This window comes from Thamnophis elegans, chromosome 1 (assembly GCF_009769535.1).
Source record: "Thamnophis elegans isolate rThaEle1 chromosome 1, rThaEle1.pri, whole genome shotgun sequence".
Lineage (NCBI taxonomy): Eukaryota > Metazoa > Chordata > Lepidosauria > Squamata > Colubridae > Thamnophis > Thamnophis elegans.
The window spans coordinates 113,271,209-113,293,257 of NC_045541.1; the positions used below are offsets into that span (position 1 = coordinate 113,271,209).

The 22,049-nt window shown below is 37.8% G+C and overlaps 1 protein-coding gene across 1 annotated transcript in view; it reads right to left on the reverse strand.

Annotated features, from left to right (window-relative positions):
* The window catches only part of LOC116505739 (deubiquitinase DESI2-like), a 47,050-nt gene extending 27,466 nt beyond the window's left edge, over positions 1 to 19,584 (reverse strand). Inside the window, exon 1 of the mRNA XM_032213114.1 lies at positions 19,546 to 19,584. Coding sequence (XP_032069005.1) covers positions 19,546 to 19,584 — 39 coding nt within the window. The remainder of the gene's footprint in view (positions 1 to 19,545) is intronic.
* Positions 19,585 to 22,049: the final 2,465 nt, after the last annotated feature.

Consider the following 22,049-nt stretch of genomic DNA (forward strand, 5'->3'; position numbering starts at 1 on the left):
AATTAGTGTACATTCAAAGTGACAATAAAGTTATTCCAACTCTAAATCTAAAAACTTCTGAAGCAATTGTGTAGGGCTTGAAATCTAAAAAAAAAATGAAAAAAGGATTTTGTTATACCTCTTATATTTTCCAAAGAACTGTTTCAATCAGACTCAAAGCATTCACAAAACTCCAGTTTGCATGCTTCAAAATCTGTTCAAAGTTTCATACTTCTCATTCCCTTTTTCTTATATCATCTTGCCTGATAAATGTTCTGAGTAGCTTGAAGGCTTACATGCCATTTTCAGATACTTTGGTTGGCTACAACTAATGTATCATCCAGCTAAGGTTTTGATATTTGTTTCATCCATGGATCAATAAAGATGGTTTTTTATTTCCATTGGTAACCCAATATTCTTTACCCAATGCTTCTTTTAACATTTTTTTCCAGAAAGGATCAGTGAAGAAGAAAAGATCATGATGGCTACATTTCTTTTTTGATGAATGGTCTTTGGATCCCCCCTGAAACAGTATTTCAGTGTTTGGATTGAGCCAACCAGTGTGGGAGGGGGGAAGTATTGGAGTAGATGTGGATTTAAACTTGGATTCCAATTTCTTGTATGATTACTAGATTTATAGGACAATTAGTAGTATCTTTACCAGATGCAAAAAACTGAGTTCAGAATAATTGCTTTTATTTCACTAAAGATCCTGTTTTTTAACACTGTCTCACAGACCTTAGTAGGCGTGAAGCCAAGGGTTACTTGAGTGTTACACACCATGATTCATGATCCAGGCCTTGAATTAATCGTTCTGCCAATAGTGAGAATTAGGTTCATATTTATGGCAACCCAACTTGTTCAACTGATTTGGTTCAAAAGCGAATTCTTGTTTTTCTACAGGAAAATGTAGAAATGTATGCAAACTGTTTTAGGACAGAGATGCATAGTCGGAGAAATATATAAGCTCTTGGGTAAAAGCAAATTGGTGGAGGAAAATTCTGATAGATTTTCATAATGAAAAGCAGTTCCTCAGAGAAGTATGAGGGAAGAAATATTTACAAAGATATTTAAGGAAGGATCTGGAGTCCTGTGGGGGGAAAGTGGCCTTAGACATCCATTCAACAATCTGTTTTGCAGTTTTTTAAAGTCTATCAGGGACTTGTGACAAAGATAATCTTTCCATCAATATATGGCTATATTCTCACTGTGCCAAAACCAAACAAACCACATTGTGCTCTAGTGTGCCATTTAAATTCAGCCACTGTGTCACGAGAAGTGCACAAAATGTATAAAGTGGAAAGGTTACTCAGATGTGGCCTACCACAAACAGTACATTCTGTAGCTCTAAATCATTTGAAGACTGTCCTGCCTGATACTGTGAATGAAAGAGATTCATATTTGCAAAGGCAACCCACCCTCCTTGCATTTCACAGAAAAAGGCAGGCTAAATATCCTTTCCTTTCATTGGGATGACCTGCGTTCTTAATGCTCACCCTTGTAAGAGAAATTCCCTTCCCAGAGTTCTCCTTTCAACCCAAAGCAAAAAAGTTCTGATTCCTGCAGTTTTTTTAAATGTAATTTAACCACACCTCAGTCAAATGGTGTTTTAAAATGGCCCATCAAATGGCAGAAAAAGTTAAGACAATGTCCCCAAATTTTTCACAGTTGACTGTAGCATGGTTCAATGAAAAAAACCAATGAGAGGATGCAGCCACTACAGAGGGATCATTATAAAAGTGGTTTTTTTGCTCCATTTGTTTAGAATATTTACACATAACTTTTCATGGCGTGTTTATGAATAAGTTGTATCCTACTGTCCCCACTTAATTCGTATTCATTTCCTATATTCATAATCATGTTTATGCTTATATCTGTTATCTTATACATGCTTGACAAAATAAATAGAATGAAAATAAAATAAAATAAATGTACAACTCACACAAAGTATCAGAACACCCCTAAATAATCTCAAGATTGAAAACCATGATTTCTCAAAGTGCTTTTGATTCCATGAACCAGCTGGATGCATGGAAGTGGAAGGGAAAAACAAGGAAGAAAAGGAGGAGGAGGAGGAGAGAGGAGGAGGAGGAGGAGGAGGAGGAGAGCTCTACCATGAATATCTTGAGCTTGTAGTGACCATGTACAAAATGACAACCTGGAAGAGGAAAGAAAAGCTGGGATTGTTTGAAAAATGTAATGAAAATCGATGAGCGAATTTGATAGCTGTGATGTCAGAACCTCAGTTGTTTGGTGAATAGAAGGTAGGAAATGAAGAATGAACTGCACAAGCAGAGATTTTGCTGTCCCTCCCTTGCTTGTAATGAGAACATGAAAGGAGTTCTGCGGCTCAGATCTTTTGATCCTCCAGGGGTCAACCAGATATTGGAGAGGTTTGCATTAACATTGCCAAGGAAGAAATGAAAATGTGGGTTGAAAGCAGCCACACCTAGCAGCACATTTCAGTCTTCAGCCTCTGCTCTTTAAGTAACGTGCACCAGGAACCCTGCTCTGAGTTGAATCAGAAGAAGGGGACAACCCCCCCCCAAAAAAAATATAATCCAACCCTTAGATCTATTCCTCTGTCCTGTTTCTTTGCTTACTTCAGTGGGATATAAGAAAATAAAATTTGGAACCAATCACACATCTTACTTCCTTTTAGCACTCTCTGTGTGCAGTATATAAATAAACCTCTTCCAAGTCTCTCACCGTGACATGCAATTATTTTGCAGCAAGTAATTCAACACTTACATTTTAAGCATACATTTCTGGAGTCATTAAAGCTATTACCAGCTGGAAAAAAAATAATGCGTATGGAAATTCTAAAAGTAAAAGTAATGACTACTTGCATGCTTTCTGACATGCTGAGCACTTTTAAAAAGTTTCACCCTCTCTCCAACCTTTTTGTTCATCAGAATTCATGCAAGATTTCCCACTATGTCCATTAATCTTTTCAAAATCTCATAGGCTTGTCATAGTAAAACAGAATTATATCTGTGTTGTCCCCCATTCTTTTCCTTTAACATTTAAGCAACCTCTCATTTAAAGTCATCTGGGTTGAAGCTTAGGCAAACTTTACAGTATGGCCATGAATGTAAATATATCTCTCTATATTTATATATCATCATATACAAAGTTTAAGAACTATATCTACAGTATATGCTTATGAATGATGCTCATCATTAATGAAATATAAACTTGGTTCATGCATGCTGGTTCATTACACAATAAATACAATCTTAAGTGGAAAATAAGTTAATAACACATGGAAAAATTACCTCAGTTAATTTCCAGCGTTCAGTTATAAAACTCATGTAGAGTACAGTACAGTAATCAAATCATTAAAGTCACAAACCTATTTTACTCAGCTTTATCCGTGTTCTACATCCACTGTGCGACAAAGACCATTTGTTTGGCAAGGAGAACATCACACAAGTCTGATTCAAATCAATTCACAGTTCCCACATTGTGCTGCAACATAATTTGACTGATGTGTTTTGGTTGATTTTTGAAAAAAGTTTTTTTATTTTTACTTTCATATAAGTAATGACATGTATACCATTACATCTTTACCAGCACTATTTTGTGTTCTCCAATATTATATCAATTCCTCTTACCATCAACCCACAATAACTATCTTTTGCGCTTTTGCTTTCCATAAACTATATTATACCCTATCCGCCACCATCTTGCTTCTTCTCCCTCCTTCCTCCTCTCTCCCTCCTTTCTTTCCTCTACCATCCTTCTCTTTTCTACTTCTCCTTCCCCCCTCCTTCTCTTCTCTCCTCTTTCCTCTTCTTCTCTCTCTGTATTATGGTTGATTTTTGAAAGGGCTCCAATTTAGTTTAGAATTCCTGGACTGTAAACTACTTAGATAAAACTTTTCCACTCAAACATATCATAAATATCTGTGGTGAAAATCATTTGTGGACTTTTCATTTTGTTCAGCGTCCATCCATTCTCATCTCTATCTGTGCTTGTTTATAATTAATGTTTCTTAAAAACTCAACTCAGTGGTGTTTGCAACACAATGATAGCAAATCAGTGAGATGCATGATTGTGTAAACATCACAATTTAGCATTGTGTTAAGAGGCTGAAACAAATATGTAAGTGATAACATTTGTGTGATTACATAATCATACATGTCTTTGCCCTCATGGATTCCCAGGATTTCATTCCCATTGCATTTAGTTTAGCTTTATATTTTTCTTGCGAGAAGAATGGTCTTATGCACAGCCATTTTTTGTTTCTTTTGCTAAGCAATTTAGTATTTTAAAAATATAATACTTTACTTATTGATTTTTCTCTAGGTATTTTCTATCCTGTTTTTCATTTAGGAGCTCAAGATTTCACACTTAATGGTTGCTCGAGCTATCTTTCTCCAAAAACATAAATCTTTTGAGGAAGGTTCATTGAGAGAATGTGACTAGCCAAGTAACCCACTAAGCCAGGTGTGTCAAACTCAGGGCCTGTGGGCCAGATTCAGGATGCCTAGATCTGGCACATGGGGCCACCCTGGAAACAGTGAAGGACTGGGCCACGGTGCCTCTGCCAGCAAAAACAGAGCTTGGCAGCCCTCCCTAGCTCTGTTTTCCCTGGCAGAGGGTTACAAGAGGCCATTGCAGCTAAAAACAGAACTTAGGAGCCCATTTTCACTGGCAGAGCGCTCGGGCCACCACAGGTGCTCCTGACAAGAGTGACACTCAGCTGGCCATGCCCACTCTGGCCCTCTGAGGTCAGACACAACCCTGATATGGACCTCAGTGAAATCAAGTTTGACACTCCTGCACTAAGCTGTTGAAGGTGAGGCATGACTGGAATCTGTGCAGTGGTGGGTTTCAAATTTTTTTAGAACCTCTCCTGTAAGTGTGGCCTGCTTTGTGGGAGTGGTTTGTCAGCCATGTGACCTGGTGGGAGTGGCTTGCTGGCCATGTGACTTGGTGGGTGTGGCCAACTTGTAAAATGTGGTGAAACTCACTTAACAACGCTCTTGCTTAGCAACCAAAATGTTGGCTCAGGAACTCTGGCATTGAAGTGTGCAAGTCTTACAGCTGTCAAGTTGCACCCCTAACCCTTTAGGAAAAACCCCAGGGGTGTTCTAACTTGACAGTTTTAAGACTTGTGGACTTCAACTCTCAGAATTCCTCCTCTCGCTTTTCATCTTGATGATGTGCGGACGGGCAGGGGGAGGGAGCTGGAACTGGTTCTAAACGGCATGGTGGATATGTAGAACCTCTTCTATAGAAGAGGTTAGAACTGGCAGGAACCATGAATCTGCGTCTCTATTCCTAGTTTAATATATTAACCACTACACTGCCTCTCACGCTATCCTTCTATTAGCACGTGCATATCTTAACTTTTCTTCACACAAATCAATCTAATTGCTCAAGTTTTTTGCCACTGATGTATAACTTGCAATTGTGCTCTCCATTTTATCTTGCAAACACATTTATATTGAGCTTTGGTACATTAATTTTTGGATCCATACTTTCTTAGTGTATCGATTCAACATTCACTGCAAACCATTTGGGTTCTCAGCCAACAGCACAATTCTATCTATATACAAAAGTGCTTACATATTCACATCTCCAACCCATGCACCAGTGGTGGGTTCCTAGCGTTTTGGACCGGTTCGATTAAACTGGTAGTGGTATGGCAACCTGGGTCGCTGGAACCAGTAGCAACCGAGGCCTGTCACACCCCCGAACCGGTTCCCTCGTCTCTTCTGCCATCGCCGGCATGTTTCTGTGCCTACACAGAACAGTTTTCAGTCAACTGTGGCGCACGCACATGCAAAATACCCTCTCAGCAAACCGGTAGTAAACCAGTTAGGAACCCACCACTGCCATGCACATATAAAGTGCACACATTGTTTATATGCTATATGTGCTGACTGATAAGCAAGCTAATAATACAATTGTATGAATGGAACTATATTGCAAATACATTTATTGTAACTACAGGTCATAACAAAGGTGGAACTATTTTATTCCAAAATGGACGTCATTGGAGGCCTTTTCAAACCCCTGTAAATCCCACTATAATCATCTGATTTGGTATAGTATAATCTTTATTGTCATTGTACTTAAATACGACAAAATTGGTTATTTCATTGGAATTTTTATTGGAATTTCATAAGGGACAAGTGTCCCAAAGATACTTTTTCAAAAGGCAACTGGACTTTCTTTGTTTTCCCTTGAGGTTTCCTTGAATTTCAATCAGATGAGAAGCAAAACATCTACAGGAAAAAATGAAGGAAGTCCAGTTCCCTTTTGAAAAAGCACCTTTGGGATAACCATGACCTGGATCAGTGGTCTCCAACCTTGGCAACTTTAAGACCTGTGGACTGTGAACTTCCAGAATTGGGAGTTGAAGTCCACAGGTCTTAAAGTTGCCAAGGTTGGAGACCACTGACCTGGATGACTGAGAATCTCCATAGACACCAGGGAAAATCCTACACTTTCTTTAGATTAGGACAGGCCAGCTACAGGCTGGATTTATATATGGTCTAAACTAGCAATCAGAGGATTTTTGAATTAAAAAATTAAGTCAGTATTACAGTCTAAGAGAAACCAGGCAAACCACAATAAGGATTCAAGGGATGCATCAACTGTAGCTTAATCAATTCTCTTTGAACAAACTATAGGTTAGCATAGCAAGTGAACCTTAGAGTGTATTGATTGTAGCACTGAAATTCAAAATGGCAGGCAATTTCTCAGGTGCTATGACCAGATATTAGATTGGGCAGAAATTGGATTCATTTCCAAAATGAGTTTAGGTGTATACACAGAATGTGGATACAGAAACTCTCTGCAGCTCTTTATAGTATCTTATCCCAGAATTATGTCATAGGTCAGCCTTGTAATCCAGGAAAGCCAAAGTGGAAGATTCAAATTTGCCTTCCCAATCTCTCCAAAGCCCTTTTCTGGAAATGAAACTGAAGCACCACACAGTCCTATCATCTAAACCAGCAGCCAAAGGAATAATATATTTGAGTTTTTGGAAGCAAAATGCCTTTGATAAGTAGCTTACATTGAATACATTTATTTTTGGATTTATTCATCTTTTTTTAAAGACTTCTTTTTAAGATGAAGTACCCTAAAAATGATAAACAGCCTATCTTAAAAACATAATTTAAAAATAGTTACATATATCAGGTTAATAAAAGTAGATAAAAACTATTAAAATGTCATATCAGAATTCCAAGAATTATTAAAAATGGCCACAAAGCATCAAGGATTAAAACTAGCAAAAGCTGCATTTATTCAGCAACCATCTTGCAGCCCAGGTGCAAAAAATGTAATTAAAATGGGTTGGAGAAGGTCACTTGCTGTGGAAAAGCTATTATAGTAGTGACTAGATACTCCTACTAGGATAGCTTGTGGTAAATCAGTGGCCCCCACACTACAGTATGGAAAAGCAGGCAGAGAAAGACCTTGAGACCATCAGAATAACAGAATAACAGAGTTGGAAGGGACCTTAGAGGTCTTCTAGTCCAACCCCTTGCTCAGGCAGGAGACCTATACCATTACAGATGAGTGACTGTTCAGTCCCTTCTTAAAAGCCATCCACAACTTCTGAAGGCAAGTTTTTCAACTGGTTAATTGTTCTCAGTGTTAGGAAGTTTCTCTTTAGTTCTAGGTTGCTTCTCCCCTTGATTAGTTTCAATCCATTGTTGTCCTGCTTTCTGTTGCTTTGGAAAATAGATTGACTCCCCTCCTCTTTTTGGCAGCCTCTCAAACATGGGAAGACTGCTACCATGCCACCTCTAATCCTTCTTTTCACTAGACTCTACATACCCAATTTCTACAACCATTCTTTGTATGTTTTAGCCTCCAGCCCCCTAATTATCTTCATTGCTCTTTTCTGCACTCTTTCTAAAGTTTCAGTATCTAGATGCAATATTCTAAGTGTGGCTGTACTAAGGCTTGATAAAGTAGTGTCAATAATTCATGCAAATTTCATTTTGTTAGCTAGGGACCAATGTTCAAGTTTGTTGAGATCCATCTGCATCCTATCTTCAGACTCTATCTTCAGAGGTGTTGGCTGTTCCTGCCAATTTACGTAACGTCATCTGCAAACTTGATGATTCCCCTTCTATTCCCTCATCTAAATCATATATGAAGATATTGAAGAATACTGGGCCTAAAATAGAGCCTTGGGGTATCCCACTGCACACTAGATGCAATTCCATTGAAGACTACACATTGAGTGCAGTTGATCAGCCAATTACAAATCCATCTGGTGATGATGTTGCCTATCCCACATTTTTCACTTTCATTTCACACAATCCCTTTATCACCATATTCATCTGAATAGTTTGAACTATGATCAGAAAGGAGGCAATTTCATGACAGACCAATTTCAAGAATGCAAGAAAAATGTAAAATGATATAGGAAGACCTTTTCCGAAGTCATTTATACAATTTACTGCAGAGATGATGATGGGATGATTCACTGGAAACTTGCCAGACAACTTGTTAACCTGCTTCAAAGAGTAAAGGTGAAGATGTTTCTATCTGTTCACTTGGATTAAATACAATGAAAAGCTAAATCCCTTTGTCCAAAACTTGCACATGCGTTGACCTATTTCTGGTGACTGGGTTCTCACATTATGCTCAACATGTTTAACCCTAGTTTATTAGATAAACCTAACTGAGCTTGTGCAGCACATTGTTTACAAATTTTGAATATTATTGCTATTTATTTGACAAGCTTCTCCAGTATCTTCTATGTTATTTTTTTTAAAAGTTAAATTTAGAATAACTATTATCACTTTAAATGTACACTAATTGGCATATATTAAAATGAAATTTCATTTCATACAACTCTCAAAGGGTCACCACCTCCAATATGCACTACATAAACATGATGAATGAATGAATGAATGAATGAATGAATGAATGAATGAATGAATGAATGAATGAATGAATAAAATAAAAAAATGCATGTAAGTTCCCTTCTCAGAGGCTTCTTCTGAGCATGTTCTTTTGGTACCTGCTTCATCCATGAAAGATTTATCTGCCTCTATTGTTAGTGTGATCTTTTCCCAAACTTTCAAGGGGAAGAATAACTGGAACATTGTCAAAGTGATAATAAACAATCTTAGACAGCGTCTTCCAATTGGCAACTTCACACCTAAGTTCTCAAGAATTTACTATTTACTTAAGAATGGCTCGGAGTAGAGCACAGAGATTTTTGAATGAGATGACCTAGAGGTACACAAAAGCAGGTGCTAATTAAAAATGTATTTTTGTGGATGATAATTTATTTATACAGTGGAAATGTATTTTTAGAAGTGGATTTGGGAGATAGAGATGAAGGAATGTTTATTTTCAGAAAGTGGCTGCAGAGTTGCAAACACATTCACTGCTCTCTTGATTCGGCTGTCTGATTTCATTAAGCTGTGACCTTGATGCCTTTTTTTTTTTACACCAGGAATAAGCCTTGGTCTTGTATGTGAATAGGTACTTATAGGATGCACTGCACTCCTAATAATTTATCCAAGCTTTCTATAGGAAAAAGGGGTACCTGCAGATGGCTTTGTTCTGTGCAGGAAAGAAGTGAGATAGAGAGGTTTCTGTGGCAAATTTATTCAGACTTCCCTGTAAACGAGATGCAATCTCACCAATTAACTGGGAATAAGCTCCATTACACTTACTGGGATTTGGCTTGGAGTTAGAATAACTTTATTGTCATTTTGAATATACACTAATTGGCATACATTAAAATGAAATTTCATTGCGTACAGCTCTCAAAGGGTCTCCACCTCTAATACACACTACATGTAAACAAACAAATAAATACAAAATTATGCATATATCCACATATATTATATGACATGGAGAAACAACACAGTCAAATTCAGACGTATATATTGTACATCATAGCAAGAGAAAGGAATCTTGTGAGCTTACCAGATGGATGGGCATAGGGAATAAACAAAGCTGTTACAGAATCTGGTAGTCCTGCTAGAAATATTTTGAAACCTCCTCCCAGAGGGGAGCAATAGAAACAGACCATTGCATAAAGAGACAAACAACCTAAACAAACCAGAAACATTAACCGAAACAGAGTTGGCATGCAGTTTTCTCAGCTGATGTGCTTGCTTGTTCCTCTTTTAGCATTCAGGAAAATTATAACTGGGACCCTTACTTTGGAAGAAGCTAATATTTCTCAGTCTTGATGGGTTTCTGTCTTCAGAACTGATGGGCTCCTGTTTTTTATGAAAATATAGTGAAATTTTGATTGATTGGTTAATAATGTGCTGTTTTTAACTCCCAGCAATCACAAGGATATATTTCCTCCGTGATAATATAAACCTTGTAAAAATGGATGACTTGGGTTTTTAATTTGGTTAGATTCTCCTTCTAGGGGACAGGGAAGTGCTGGAAGAGTGATTAAAAATATTTCACACATTGCACACTATCTGAGACACACCGAAATAGCCCTGATTCTGAAATGTTGGTAGGCATAAATATACCAAGGCAAACCACTTTGGGGTTTTTGCACATTGCATGATCCAATCTGCCCATTTTCTTTCTGATCTGCACCTCCCCCTCACTCTGATTGTAAATTTGATCTGCAGTCAATTACATTTCATGGAAAAAGAAATCCCATTGAAATCAAATTTCTCTTCGTGCATGTAGCAAAGCGTATAACCCAACTTTATATTTCAACAGAAAATCGGTGATAGTTTTTCCAGAAGTATTTGGCAAGATAACGATATGATATTTATATATGGGAAAATTATCAAAGAAAAGTATGATGTTCTTTCAAACATTGCCTTTCTGTGGGTAATGAACGCAATTTGTCTGTATATTTCCTAAGCAGGCATAAGTAATTTATTCACACATTAAAAGACAGGTAACCTGGGGACCATATCTTCAAAGATGATATTGTGCCCTGTCTTGCAAATGGTTGCATGATCTCTAACACTTTTGAGCGCAAGCAATATTCTCATAACCCAAGATGCAGTGACTGGTTGCCAAGCAATGTTGCTAAGCATAATCTCTCCATTGGAGAGAAAAGAGCTATTAAATACTATGATGCAACCACCCACACCATGGACTCTTTAAAACTGCTTAAAGCCTGGACTGAAAATTGACTACCTATCTACCTATTTATTTATCTATCATGAGAAATACAGCCACTACTATGGTTAATTTATCAGGGGGAATCTCTCTCTCTCTCTCTCTCTCTCTCTCTCTCTCTCTCTCTCTCTCTCTCTCTCTCTCTCTCCCTCTCCCTCTCCCTCTCTCTATATATATCTCTCTCCTTCCCTCTCCCTCCCTCCCTCTCTCTCTTTCCCTCTCCCTCTCTTTCCCTCTCCCTCCCTCTCTCTTTCCCTCTCCCCCCCTCTCTTTTTCTCTCCCTCTCCCTCTCTTATATTTTCCAGATGGATATGACTTTTTTTCATTGTTTATGTGTCCTATGATGTAAGCCACTGAGTCATCTTAGAGTTTGGCTTCTACAGTTTTTTGTTGGAGTCTAAATAATGAATTATCAATTCAAGTGTTATTTTTTTTTAAAGATTGGTGATAAAAGCTTTCCAAAACCTTGGGATGTGCACTATCTCTTGTTATTTTTAACATGGATTAGGAAGCCCTTAAACTGCTGTGTTCCAATCTGCTGGAAAAGTAGATGGGATTGTTTTGTTTCCTAACGATGGCCAGGAAGAACTGCTCCAGTGGTTCTTAAGTTTCCCTTTTTAGACAGAGAACTTTATCATCATTGGAAGGATATTGAGACGTCCCCTGGCAATGTGGCACCCAGATTGTGTCTTCAGAACTCCCAAAATAAACACAACTAATAAACATTTAAAAGAAATTAGGAATGGTCAAATTGTATGAAGTTGTAGAATTTCATGACATTTTGGAGTTCCTGCCTGAATACTGCAAGCTTTTGGCTGGAAAGGCAAAAACCTTGAATGATCAGGCAAACTTCTAAAATTGTGGTCGTGTTTCATTTCATTTCATTTTAGTACTTATTCTAAGGTTTGCTTGTGGATCATTAGTGGAAACCACTGCTTTGGTCTAATATGAATCAAAAACCATCCAGTCAGTAAGTCTCATTCCAAGTGTCTTCTGATTTTGATGCATTTCTGAAAACAATCTCAGCCATCAGATTTTGGGTAACTATTTCATACGATTCTCAACAAGGATGAACAAATATTTGTTTCCATTCCTGACTGATAAATAAATATGTGTTGCATTTGTGGCTTTGTCACACAGTAATGTTGTTGTTTTAATGCTGCCTCTTTGCTGGGAAAATGAAAGATCCATGGATAAAATAAAGGCAGAACCTAGTCAGTGCAGTGCATATACAGCTACCTATATGTGTAGAAGTGGAAATGGCAAAATGAGAGGAGAAAAGTCACAGAAGTTACCAACTGCCAAAGAAGTTATCAGTCATAAACTTGCTTAATCTGACATATCAGCAGTTTAGCCATAGCTAAGTCACTCCTGATGGCATAAGAGATCAATTTGTCAATTTTTAAATCACTTTTATTGTCATTTGTTCCACTTGCCTGGACCACTGGGCAAGAACTTATATTCCCCTTTGCTTAGTTATTCCTATTGTAATCAATTAACAACTCTATGTAGAGTAATTTCAATTTCACAGAAAATTCCTTCCTTCCTTCCTTCCTTCCTTCCTGCCTGCCTGCCTGCCTTCCTTCCTTCCTTCCTTCCTTCCTTCCTTCCTTCCTTCCTTCCTTCCTTCCTTCCTTCCTTCCTTCCTTCCCACAGCATTTGTCTTATTTTCCTATGGGTTATGGGAACAGTTCCAGTTTTATAAAACAGCTTGCTTGGTGAAATGCAGCTGCTGACTTTCCTTCTTTATGTAACCAATTCTCCTTTACGGTTGGCTATTCTCACCCCACATTCTGAACAATTTGGTCATTGATCCACCTACATTTTAATTAGGTTGAGCATTTAAGCTGCATTAAAGATGCTCCCTAATAGGACACAGAATTCAGACTCAGAGGAGATATTAATATCAGAAAACATAGAAAAGATTCCCAGCATTTGCCTAATTTGGTTTAACATCTAATATAAAGCCTCAATCACAAGATGAGCACAAATGGATGGCTTTGGTGAAGGTAATGGCCAGCAGGCTTGAGCTTAATGTGAGTTAACAGTTTGAAATACAAATTGTACATGCATGTTCAAAAATAACAGTTTCTATTTAAGAACCCCAGTTATCCTTTTTCTTTAATGATTGCCTTCTCCTCTTTCTCTCTTGCTTCAAAGGAAACTAGGGTAAATGGTACTTTCTGGATTCACACAGTGCATTGAATTGTAACCATGCCACAGAACTCAAGTGAGGATTAAAAGTAATGGAGCACAGTATGGTTTGGGTGAGTGTGGCTACTAGGTCTTTAACTGATTCAGCTAAACTCATTTTCTGAACTCACTGGGGAGTTTGAGTTCTTGAACTCTCCAATTAAACTGTCCTTTAACATTATTTTATGTTGTAACTGCTATTCATATCCTGAGGTCATGCTGTTTTGGATTCAGAGTACGTTTGTTTCATCTCGACTGAGCCTTGTCAGTTCTATGACTGCAGATGGATCACTGATTTGTTAGGGCCGTCATATCTGGGCTGCAAAAATCCAGATGAATATTGAATGTTAGTTGTTACCCAATGACCATCTGGGTTTTTGCAGTCCATAATTGGCAGCATTAATTCTGTTCATTAATGTTTGGAGTCTTCTAAAATCTTCTACATCACTCAAAGCTATCTGGGTTCCAGGTTAAGAGTGTGATGGCACAGTGTGTAGAATGTAGTATTGCAGGCTAATTCTGCTGATTGCCAGCAGTTTGGTCCTGACTGACTCAAGGCTGACTTAGCCTTCCATCCTTCCAAGGTTAATAAAATGAGGAGCCAGATTGTTGGGGACAATAGGCTGACTCTGTAAACTGCTTATAAGGGGCTATAAAGCACTACGAAGCAGTATACAACTCTGTCATTGCTTTTAATAGGAACAACTGTGATAAAGCTTTCAGTAAGAAGATCCCTTGAAATATTGTTTTACTTGCCTTTTGATTGCATGGCCAAATGTTAATTATTTAAATAAATCTCCAGGAGACCTGGCATAGTTAGCAAAAGAAGACAGATACACCATTATTAATCTTTGGAATATTCTAGATCAATTAAACATCCTAACAGCCATTTACTTTTCCCATCTTTTCCTCAAATATATTTGTATTTAAGCAAAAATATATATTTCAGTCATGTGCAACACTTTCAAGTCAAGAAAGTGCCACAGAAAAACCTAATCTATCTTCAGAGTGGAGGATTCTTTTTCATAAATTAAGTCTTAGATGTTGGTACACCTTATTTTATGTGACAAAAAAATAAATCTTATGTACATGGTTTTCCACTCCAGCTATTAACATTTCATTAAAGGTAATGTATTTCCTTCTGGTACAACTATCTAGCAGGGTGAAGATAAATTTCTGCCATCTTTAAATACACAAGACATCAAGGCTTCAAGAAGAAACTATTTCATATCTGCCCAGATGCTCATAATTGCGCTTTCATCCTCAGGCTAAGCTTTTATTTGGCTAAAGTGCTCCCATGTGCTGAAAGAGGATCATACCAGCCATGACAGAGCTTTAAATCCATGGTAATTAGTATCCCTCCCACCTGCCACAATTGCACTTAATCTATTTTGTGACAATTGATGGAACACTTCTATTCCCTCTCTCCCAGGCACACAAGCACACGTACATACGTCCTGGAGTGCTATGTTGTACACTCACTATATATGTCATAGAAAATGATGCATTATATTCAAAACCCTCATAACAAACCAGATCAGTTGTGCCTTTTATTCACCCAGGTTGAACAAACAGCAAAAGGGTTTATTACCATTTTTATGGCAATAAAAATCCCTGCTTCCCTAGTTAAAGTGAGTGGCCAGTTCTCATCACTGTGTGTAATTAGCTGGGCTCGTATTTAGCTGTATACCATAGTTTGAAATATTGCTTCTTTGGTTTGTGGCTCTTTGTTTGAACCCAGCTATGCTATGTACATGAGGCTTGAATTCTTATCAATCGTAGTCTATTCAATGTGTTAGGATTAAATAAGATGGGACTTGATGCAGTAAGTAAAGCCAGCAGTGGTGTGGGACTACTGGGCTATATGACCATGACATGATTTAATGATTAAGGAAACAAGAATGCAAAAGAATATCTCACTGTCCTTGAGTATAACCTAGAAATATGAGGTGTTCCAGAAACTGCTGCCATGGAACTCTAGTAAGAGCCCCAGTGATTTCAGTTCACTGTAACATTACTGCAAAAGTGATTTGAATTATGCCACTTGGTCCCACCACATCATGACATTGTGGAAGAAATGGTGTAAATGTACCATTGGCTTGTGGGATGTCAGTTGCCTTGTTTACTTCCTTCAGATGGCCAGTGAATGTTGTTAAATTGTTAAATTGTTACCAACAATTACCAGGAAAACCTACTAGTTTTTTCTTATCTGACAAATATTTCTTGTCTGTTTGGTTCATCTGCAATACTTAATCTAATTTCAAAATCCTTCTACAAGAAATCTGTTTCACGTTTGAGAAGCATTGTTTCTTTCCTTGAGAAGCATTCTTTCTTTACTGGCAGGGGCGGAAAGGGGAAAGCAAAAGTAGCAGGTTTTAGAAAGAGTGGGAGAGAAGGGCTCTCCCTCCCTCCCCCCTTCCACTCACAGAGTTGGTACAGCCCAAACTAGAAGAAGCCCCTCCTTCTTGAGGGAACATGGATCCTAAGAATTCTTTATAAATCTAAAGCTACCTGGACAAGAGCATCTCAGGATTTGCTCATCTTCTGAGACTTTTCTGAACTCTAGTAAAGAAAGACCCTTATTTATTAGAGATTGATCTTTTCTAGCACTTTGTGCAAATTATGCAAGATAGCAATACTTCACAGTGTTTTACAGCATTCTCTCAGCAGTTTATAGAGTCAGCATGTTGCTCCCAACAATCTGGGTTCTCATTTTACTGACCTCAGAAGGATGGAAGGCTGAGTCAACCTTGACCCAGCCACTCAGGATCAGAGGAAGATTTAGGAGCAGTTTTAAATAAGCATTTTTAAAAACCAAGATAACACATCTATTCTGCTCCTTAATCTCTTTTCCCAATTGTTTCATTTGAATTGTCTTTTGATTTTTGACATACTTGGGGTTTTAACTTCTTATGTGAGGCATTTGCTTTGAGAAGTAGGATGTCAGCCCTCGGGTTGGTTATCACGTAATATTAAATAGAGATAAAGTTTTTCACCAAACAAACTGACTCTCTGTTTGCATTCAAAGTGAACGCCGGAACCTGACATAGGATATGTGAGGTATTACTGTAAGGAATTGATGGCTCATGGGGGGAATTTGCTCAGCTGATGGGTTCAGGATTACAGGAAATGTGTCCTGATGGGAACATATTTCCTTGATAAATAAAGCAGTCTAATGTCATTCAATGTTCTTTTCAACTTAGCGCAAGTCAATATGTAATTATATTGCTAGATGTTATATAGTGAGCTTCTTCTGCTTTGATCCTTTTCTATAGTAGGTGGGAGCACCTAGGTGACTTTGGTAGATTTCAAATAAGAAACTATCAGGAAATTCCAAGACTGTAGATTAGATTGGGAAACTGGGGGGGGGGGGAGGCATTCCAGAAGAAGGCAATGGCAAACCACATTCATATTCTGAATAAAGATAGGAGGAAATTTGGGGGAAAATAGGAGGAGGAAGATGTATTGGATATGTTTGCTGCCTTGGGTTGTTTGTAAAAGTAATAAAGGCAGGATACCAATAAATATTCTTCAAGATAGATATGTTATTATGGTCACAAAAAAATAGGGGTTGACTTGCCCTTTAAACTACTTCACAAAAATCTTGTTAATCTAGCAAAACTACAGAGTGCTATTTAAAGAGCATCAGCCACACTTAAATTGTTAGGTGTGATAGACCATTGGAATCCACCAAATCCTGGGTATAATGCCAAAGTAGCATGTAAGATCTAGTGATGTTCTTTAGTCATAGAAAGTGAAATATTGCACTTCTGAAGCTTAATAGTTTAAAAGATCAGTGATGTCCATTTCAAAATGTATAGTGAAAGATAACATCCATTCCATTCCATATTCCTTTCTGAAATTAGAAGCCAATTGGATCAAATTTCCAGCAAGACATTTCAGAACAATAATCAATGGTCCCATTCCATCTTATGTACTACTGAAAGCAATGAGCTTTACATATAAAATAAAGAGATTATAATCCATTTTGTCAGTGAACAATTGTTCCCAAAGTAGATACCAATGGTAACCTGACTTATCTGCCATGCTACAAAAATAACTCCAAAAGACTACCAATTAAGCTAAAAGCAAGCATTAAGTTCCATCAATCAACACAAGAGATATTTAAGCTTGTGCAAAATTTTCATATTAAAATCAGCAGGCAGGCATACCAGCCAAAATGTTCAATGTTCAATGAACAAATGTTCAAAATTTGTTATCACTGGAATAAGGCCATTGATTTGAGCGCAGCGGCAAATGATCTTGAGCCAAAGCTTGTTCTCATAACACACACTTGTCTCATGGATCATAGAAGGATAATCAGATGATAGATAGATAGAACAGACAGACAGACAGACAGACAGACGGATGGATGGATGGATGGATGGATGATAGAGTGAGTTTCAGGATAAGAAGATTTCTACATTCAAAGATAGGATATGGGAAATGGGATAACAAAAATATATTTATCACAACATGTCTTTCACTTCAGTCTTCCTATGCAAGAAGACAAATAATTCTGGTAGCCAACATGGGCAGTGCTACACATCTAGAGGGAACCCAGTTGAGCATAGTTATTGAAGATATTAAATTCTATTAATCTATGCATTACAGATTTATTTCAATACCAAGTGAACATAATTACCATCACAAATATCTCTTCATATTCTCACATAAGCACTTCTTTGCTGACTAGTTCACAGAAAAAGGTTGTAATTGTTCAGGTGGCAGACTGATTAGAATCAAAGCATATATCCAACAACCAACAAAAAGGAAATGTGCTACTTACTTACAAGCAATCCAAGACACAAGGTGTAATTTGGAACAGTTCTAGTTCAATCTTATAATAAAGTAAAACTTTTATATTATTATCTTTCAATAAGGGAACAACATTTTCTTTTTCACATTTTTTTTGAAATCTTTCTCTTCCTTACATCTCACTTATTAATTATGAAATCTGCTTGAAAACAAAGTGAACTGAGATGCTTAAGATAACATTGAGTTCCTAAACACCAGAAACAAAACGATGTCCCAAATTACAATTTTACATTAAGCAATATCAATAAATGGAGAATTACTAAATATTCCAGGGTTAGCTGATTCTTCCATTCAGGACTTTTCTCACTGAAATCCACTAAAAACATTTACTATAATTCATATCTTGATTGAATAATAGAGCTTTTATCTTCATAAATTTTTCAGAAGTGGAAATGAGCACTTTAGAAAAAGCTAGTAGCTGAATCTAAATTGACAATCAAATTGGTTATTATTTTGCACATCTGCTAATCCTTTGAGTCTTGGATAATGAAAAAACCCCAGAAGAAACATTTTATTAGTCAAGAGAATTCAAGCTCATTTGTGAAAGTATCTTTTATTAAGAACTTAATATTGATAATCCAGAGGAAGATATAAACTAAATTTATCAGTGTACTTCAGACTTTCCCATTTTTTTATTGATGTTACTGATCTCTATTATCCAAATATCCTTTTTTCCCATTGACTCTAAACATATTGTCTCTACTTATTATCAGCAATACAAAGATCCAATATAGAAAAAGAATGAAAAGTGTTATTAATCCAGACAACTTAAAGAGAATATGTTCAGATACCAATAATGCTTTTAAAATAATAGCACACAATTAAGCGAATTTTGCTATAAAGCCATGATAAAAAACCTTGCCAATTTAACCAGTTCCCCTAATGTTAAAGTTCATCTTAAAATATTTCCAAAATACATGAAAGAATGTCTTCAATCACACTTCCTGAGATCCTAATGTGGAATGCTAAGCAAGAGATTGCATGGTTATTTTGGAACAATCCTTACAGAACACTACTATATTTCTATATAAAAGATCAGGCTTTATAAGGAATTCTGTGATACATTAAATTATTTCATTTTGCTATTCTCTCCCCCTCCAAAGCTTCCTTCTTAGTCCAGAGCACTTAATTGCCTAGAAAGTCAAGGGCATCCAGTTCAGGATATAAGCCATACAACTCATAGCCTTTCCTGTACCTGGGCTTCTAAAAGGGAGAATCTTTCCAATAGTAATTCTTTAGTCTGATGTGATGGCTCCCTTCAAAACACAGTACTTTCTGAAGAAACCCAGGTGTGGGCAACAGTAGCTTCTCTGTCACCAATGGCTCTGGAGATTCAGCCCAGCCAAGTGCCGTGCATGCTGCTTGGCTCATCATAATAGATCCTCTAGCCCAATCATATCCCAGAATTATCTCCCCTGCCTCCCACCTTGAAACGAAGGCATCTGCTTGTTTCTTACTCACCATGTCATAAACATTCAAGATCACCGGTTCATTTGCCATTGTAGATTGGAGTGATGCTTGAATTGAAGCCCTTAAATCCCTGCCAGATGTGGCGATGCCCAAGGGAATGGGTTTTTTTTCACCCTTAGTTACACAGGAAAACCAATGCCCATGCTATTGAAGAGGTATCAACTATGGTGCGGAGATACAGAGAGGGTTTTCCAAGCCTTTTGATGCCAAAGTTTCTTGGTAACGAGGCTCCTTTTAAAACTCTCAGCTGAATATTCAATCTTTTTTTAAAAAAATCACTGCAGTTGATTGATGTGCCAGTGTTTGTACAGCATGTTCCAAGCCAGTCCCTATCCTCCTGTCTCTAATGGCAAATCATAACTAACCACCACCAAAAGATAGAGTGGCTTGCTTTAAAAATGAGTCCCTCTAAATCTCCCAGAAGGGAAGAAACGTGAAAAAGATTAAAGGACAGGTAGATAGATGAATCCAAACTAGACATTTAGCCAAACTTGGAATACTCTAAGTGAACATCAAAACATGGAGCAATTTGGGGGAAGATACACTGAGGAAAGGGAGAGCTTAAAGCAAAAATCTGCACCCCATTTCTAAGCTAGAACAAATCCAAGCAGACATTTACAGAAAATCTGAGTTCATATGTATATCGAGTCTCTAAAATCAGCAGGGGGGGGGGAGAGAACCTTCTACCCTGCTACTGTTTTGTTTTTCTTGTGCCTCAATGCCCAAAATGTAGAAATAATAGAACCTAATCCAGGTGCTGAAATTTACCTTTCAAAGCTTCAGTTCCTCCTTCAATGTAGGTGATTATTTGGGAGAAAAAAAATAGGGGGGAAGCTTTGATATCAATTCCAGCTCAAAAATAAATCTGTAGGGAGAAGAGGAAGATAATTTTTCTTAAAGGAAAAAAGAGAAAACACATTAAAGCGGTTCACTCAGTCTCTGAACCAAAACAGGGAGTTGAGCGGGAACTGTCCAGGGTACTGAAGCCTCTCCAGCCATCTATCCCACGGAATAGCACTCTTGGTAACCCTTTCGGAGAATCGCGTGCAAAGCGCTCTTCGGGTGCTGATGGCAAAACCGTAGCAAATCCGGAAATGCCAAGTACCAAGTCTTGGCTCTTCTCAGCACTTTGTACAGGAAGCTAAAAAACCCTCTTTCCACACCAGTTTCCCTCAACAAGAACATTGTCCAGAGACTGGAAAGAGCTGAAGAGTGCCACTCCATCTTTTCCTGAGAGAAGGCATCTCCAAAGGGAGAAGTTTAAACAACCAGCAAACGAATGAGAACAGAAGGAACAGATATTACTTTTGGTGGGGGTACGAGTAGTTCTGGACTTTCTCTTATCCCGCTGCTGGTTAGGACTCTCGGGTCTGGCAGTGCTGCAAATTCCTGCTGGAGTCTCATGAATCCCATTCGGATTAGACCTGGAGGCCAGGGTAAATTGTGAAATCCATTGCGGTAAATTTCTTCCTGTGTTTGCTCCTCCCTCCCCTCCAAAGCATAGTGAGATGTGCATTAAAGAGAAAGGAGGGGGAGCTTGGGAAGGGAGTGAGGAGGGGGGCTCTTCCTGCATCCAATGAGTTTCGGGGAGGGGAGAGAGCTGACCTTAAAGCTGGAAAAGCGCAGATCCTGCTGTAATATCCAAGAAAGGGTGCTGGGATTACCTCATCGGAGTGGGAGGGGTAGCCGAGGCGTTCTGCCAGCTTGCAGCCAACCACATCTGAATGAAAATTGCAGAGAGCCTGTTACATCAGCATCGCCCAGCATTCCCCTGAATTCCCCTGTATTTCGCAGGCAACAGCTGCCCGCTTTTCCCAGCTGTGGGTGGACCATTCAGCCGAAGAGAAAAATGTATTAGCATCCACCAATCATATGATAATGACCAGCACTTGCTACAAATCAAGAGAAATAAAAAACAGACTAGTCTAGGGAAGCATATATTTGTTTTGGTGCAGGCAAAGAGGGAATTGACAGAGATTCATGTTTCAATTTATTTGAACCTTAGTTAATGATTTTATGCACTCTCATTTACACATTTTCTATGTTATTTTGAATTAGAATAGAGAATTAACAACTAATATATCCAGTAGAGGACTGGATAATTAATCCAAATGCATACCCTATATATTTAAGCTACCAGAGCATGCTTCAAGTGTGTTCATATACAGGTGTTTATATGTGCAACAAACAAGCATTTGTAAGCTTCCTCCATGTCATCTGCTGAATTAAATTTTTAAAAGTAGCTCCACTTTCTTTGATAACTCAATAAGAAAACTTCCAGCAATTGTATTGGAGATGACTTGAATCCCAAACTGCTAACCTTCTAGTTGGATACAATTATCTCCCCCCACCCCCATCCATTAAAAAAGAATAATCTCCTTTTAGAGAAAAATTGATTTCTATAAATCCATAAATTTGTTTTCTGCTTCTCATTCATTTTACTAATATACTATGTTTTGTTACCAGGTTTATGGTAAACGCATAAAATGATTTCA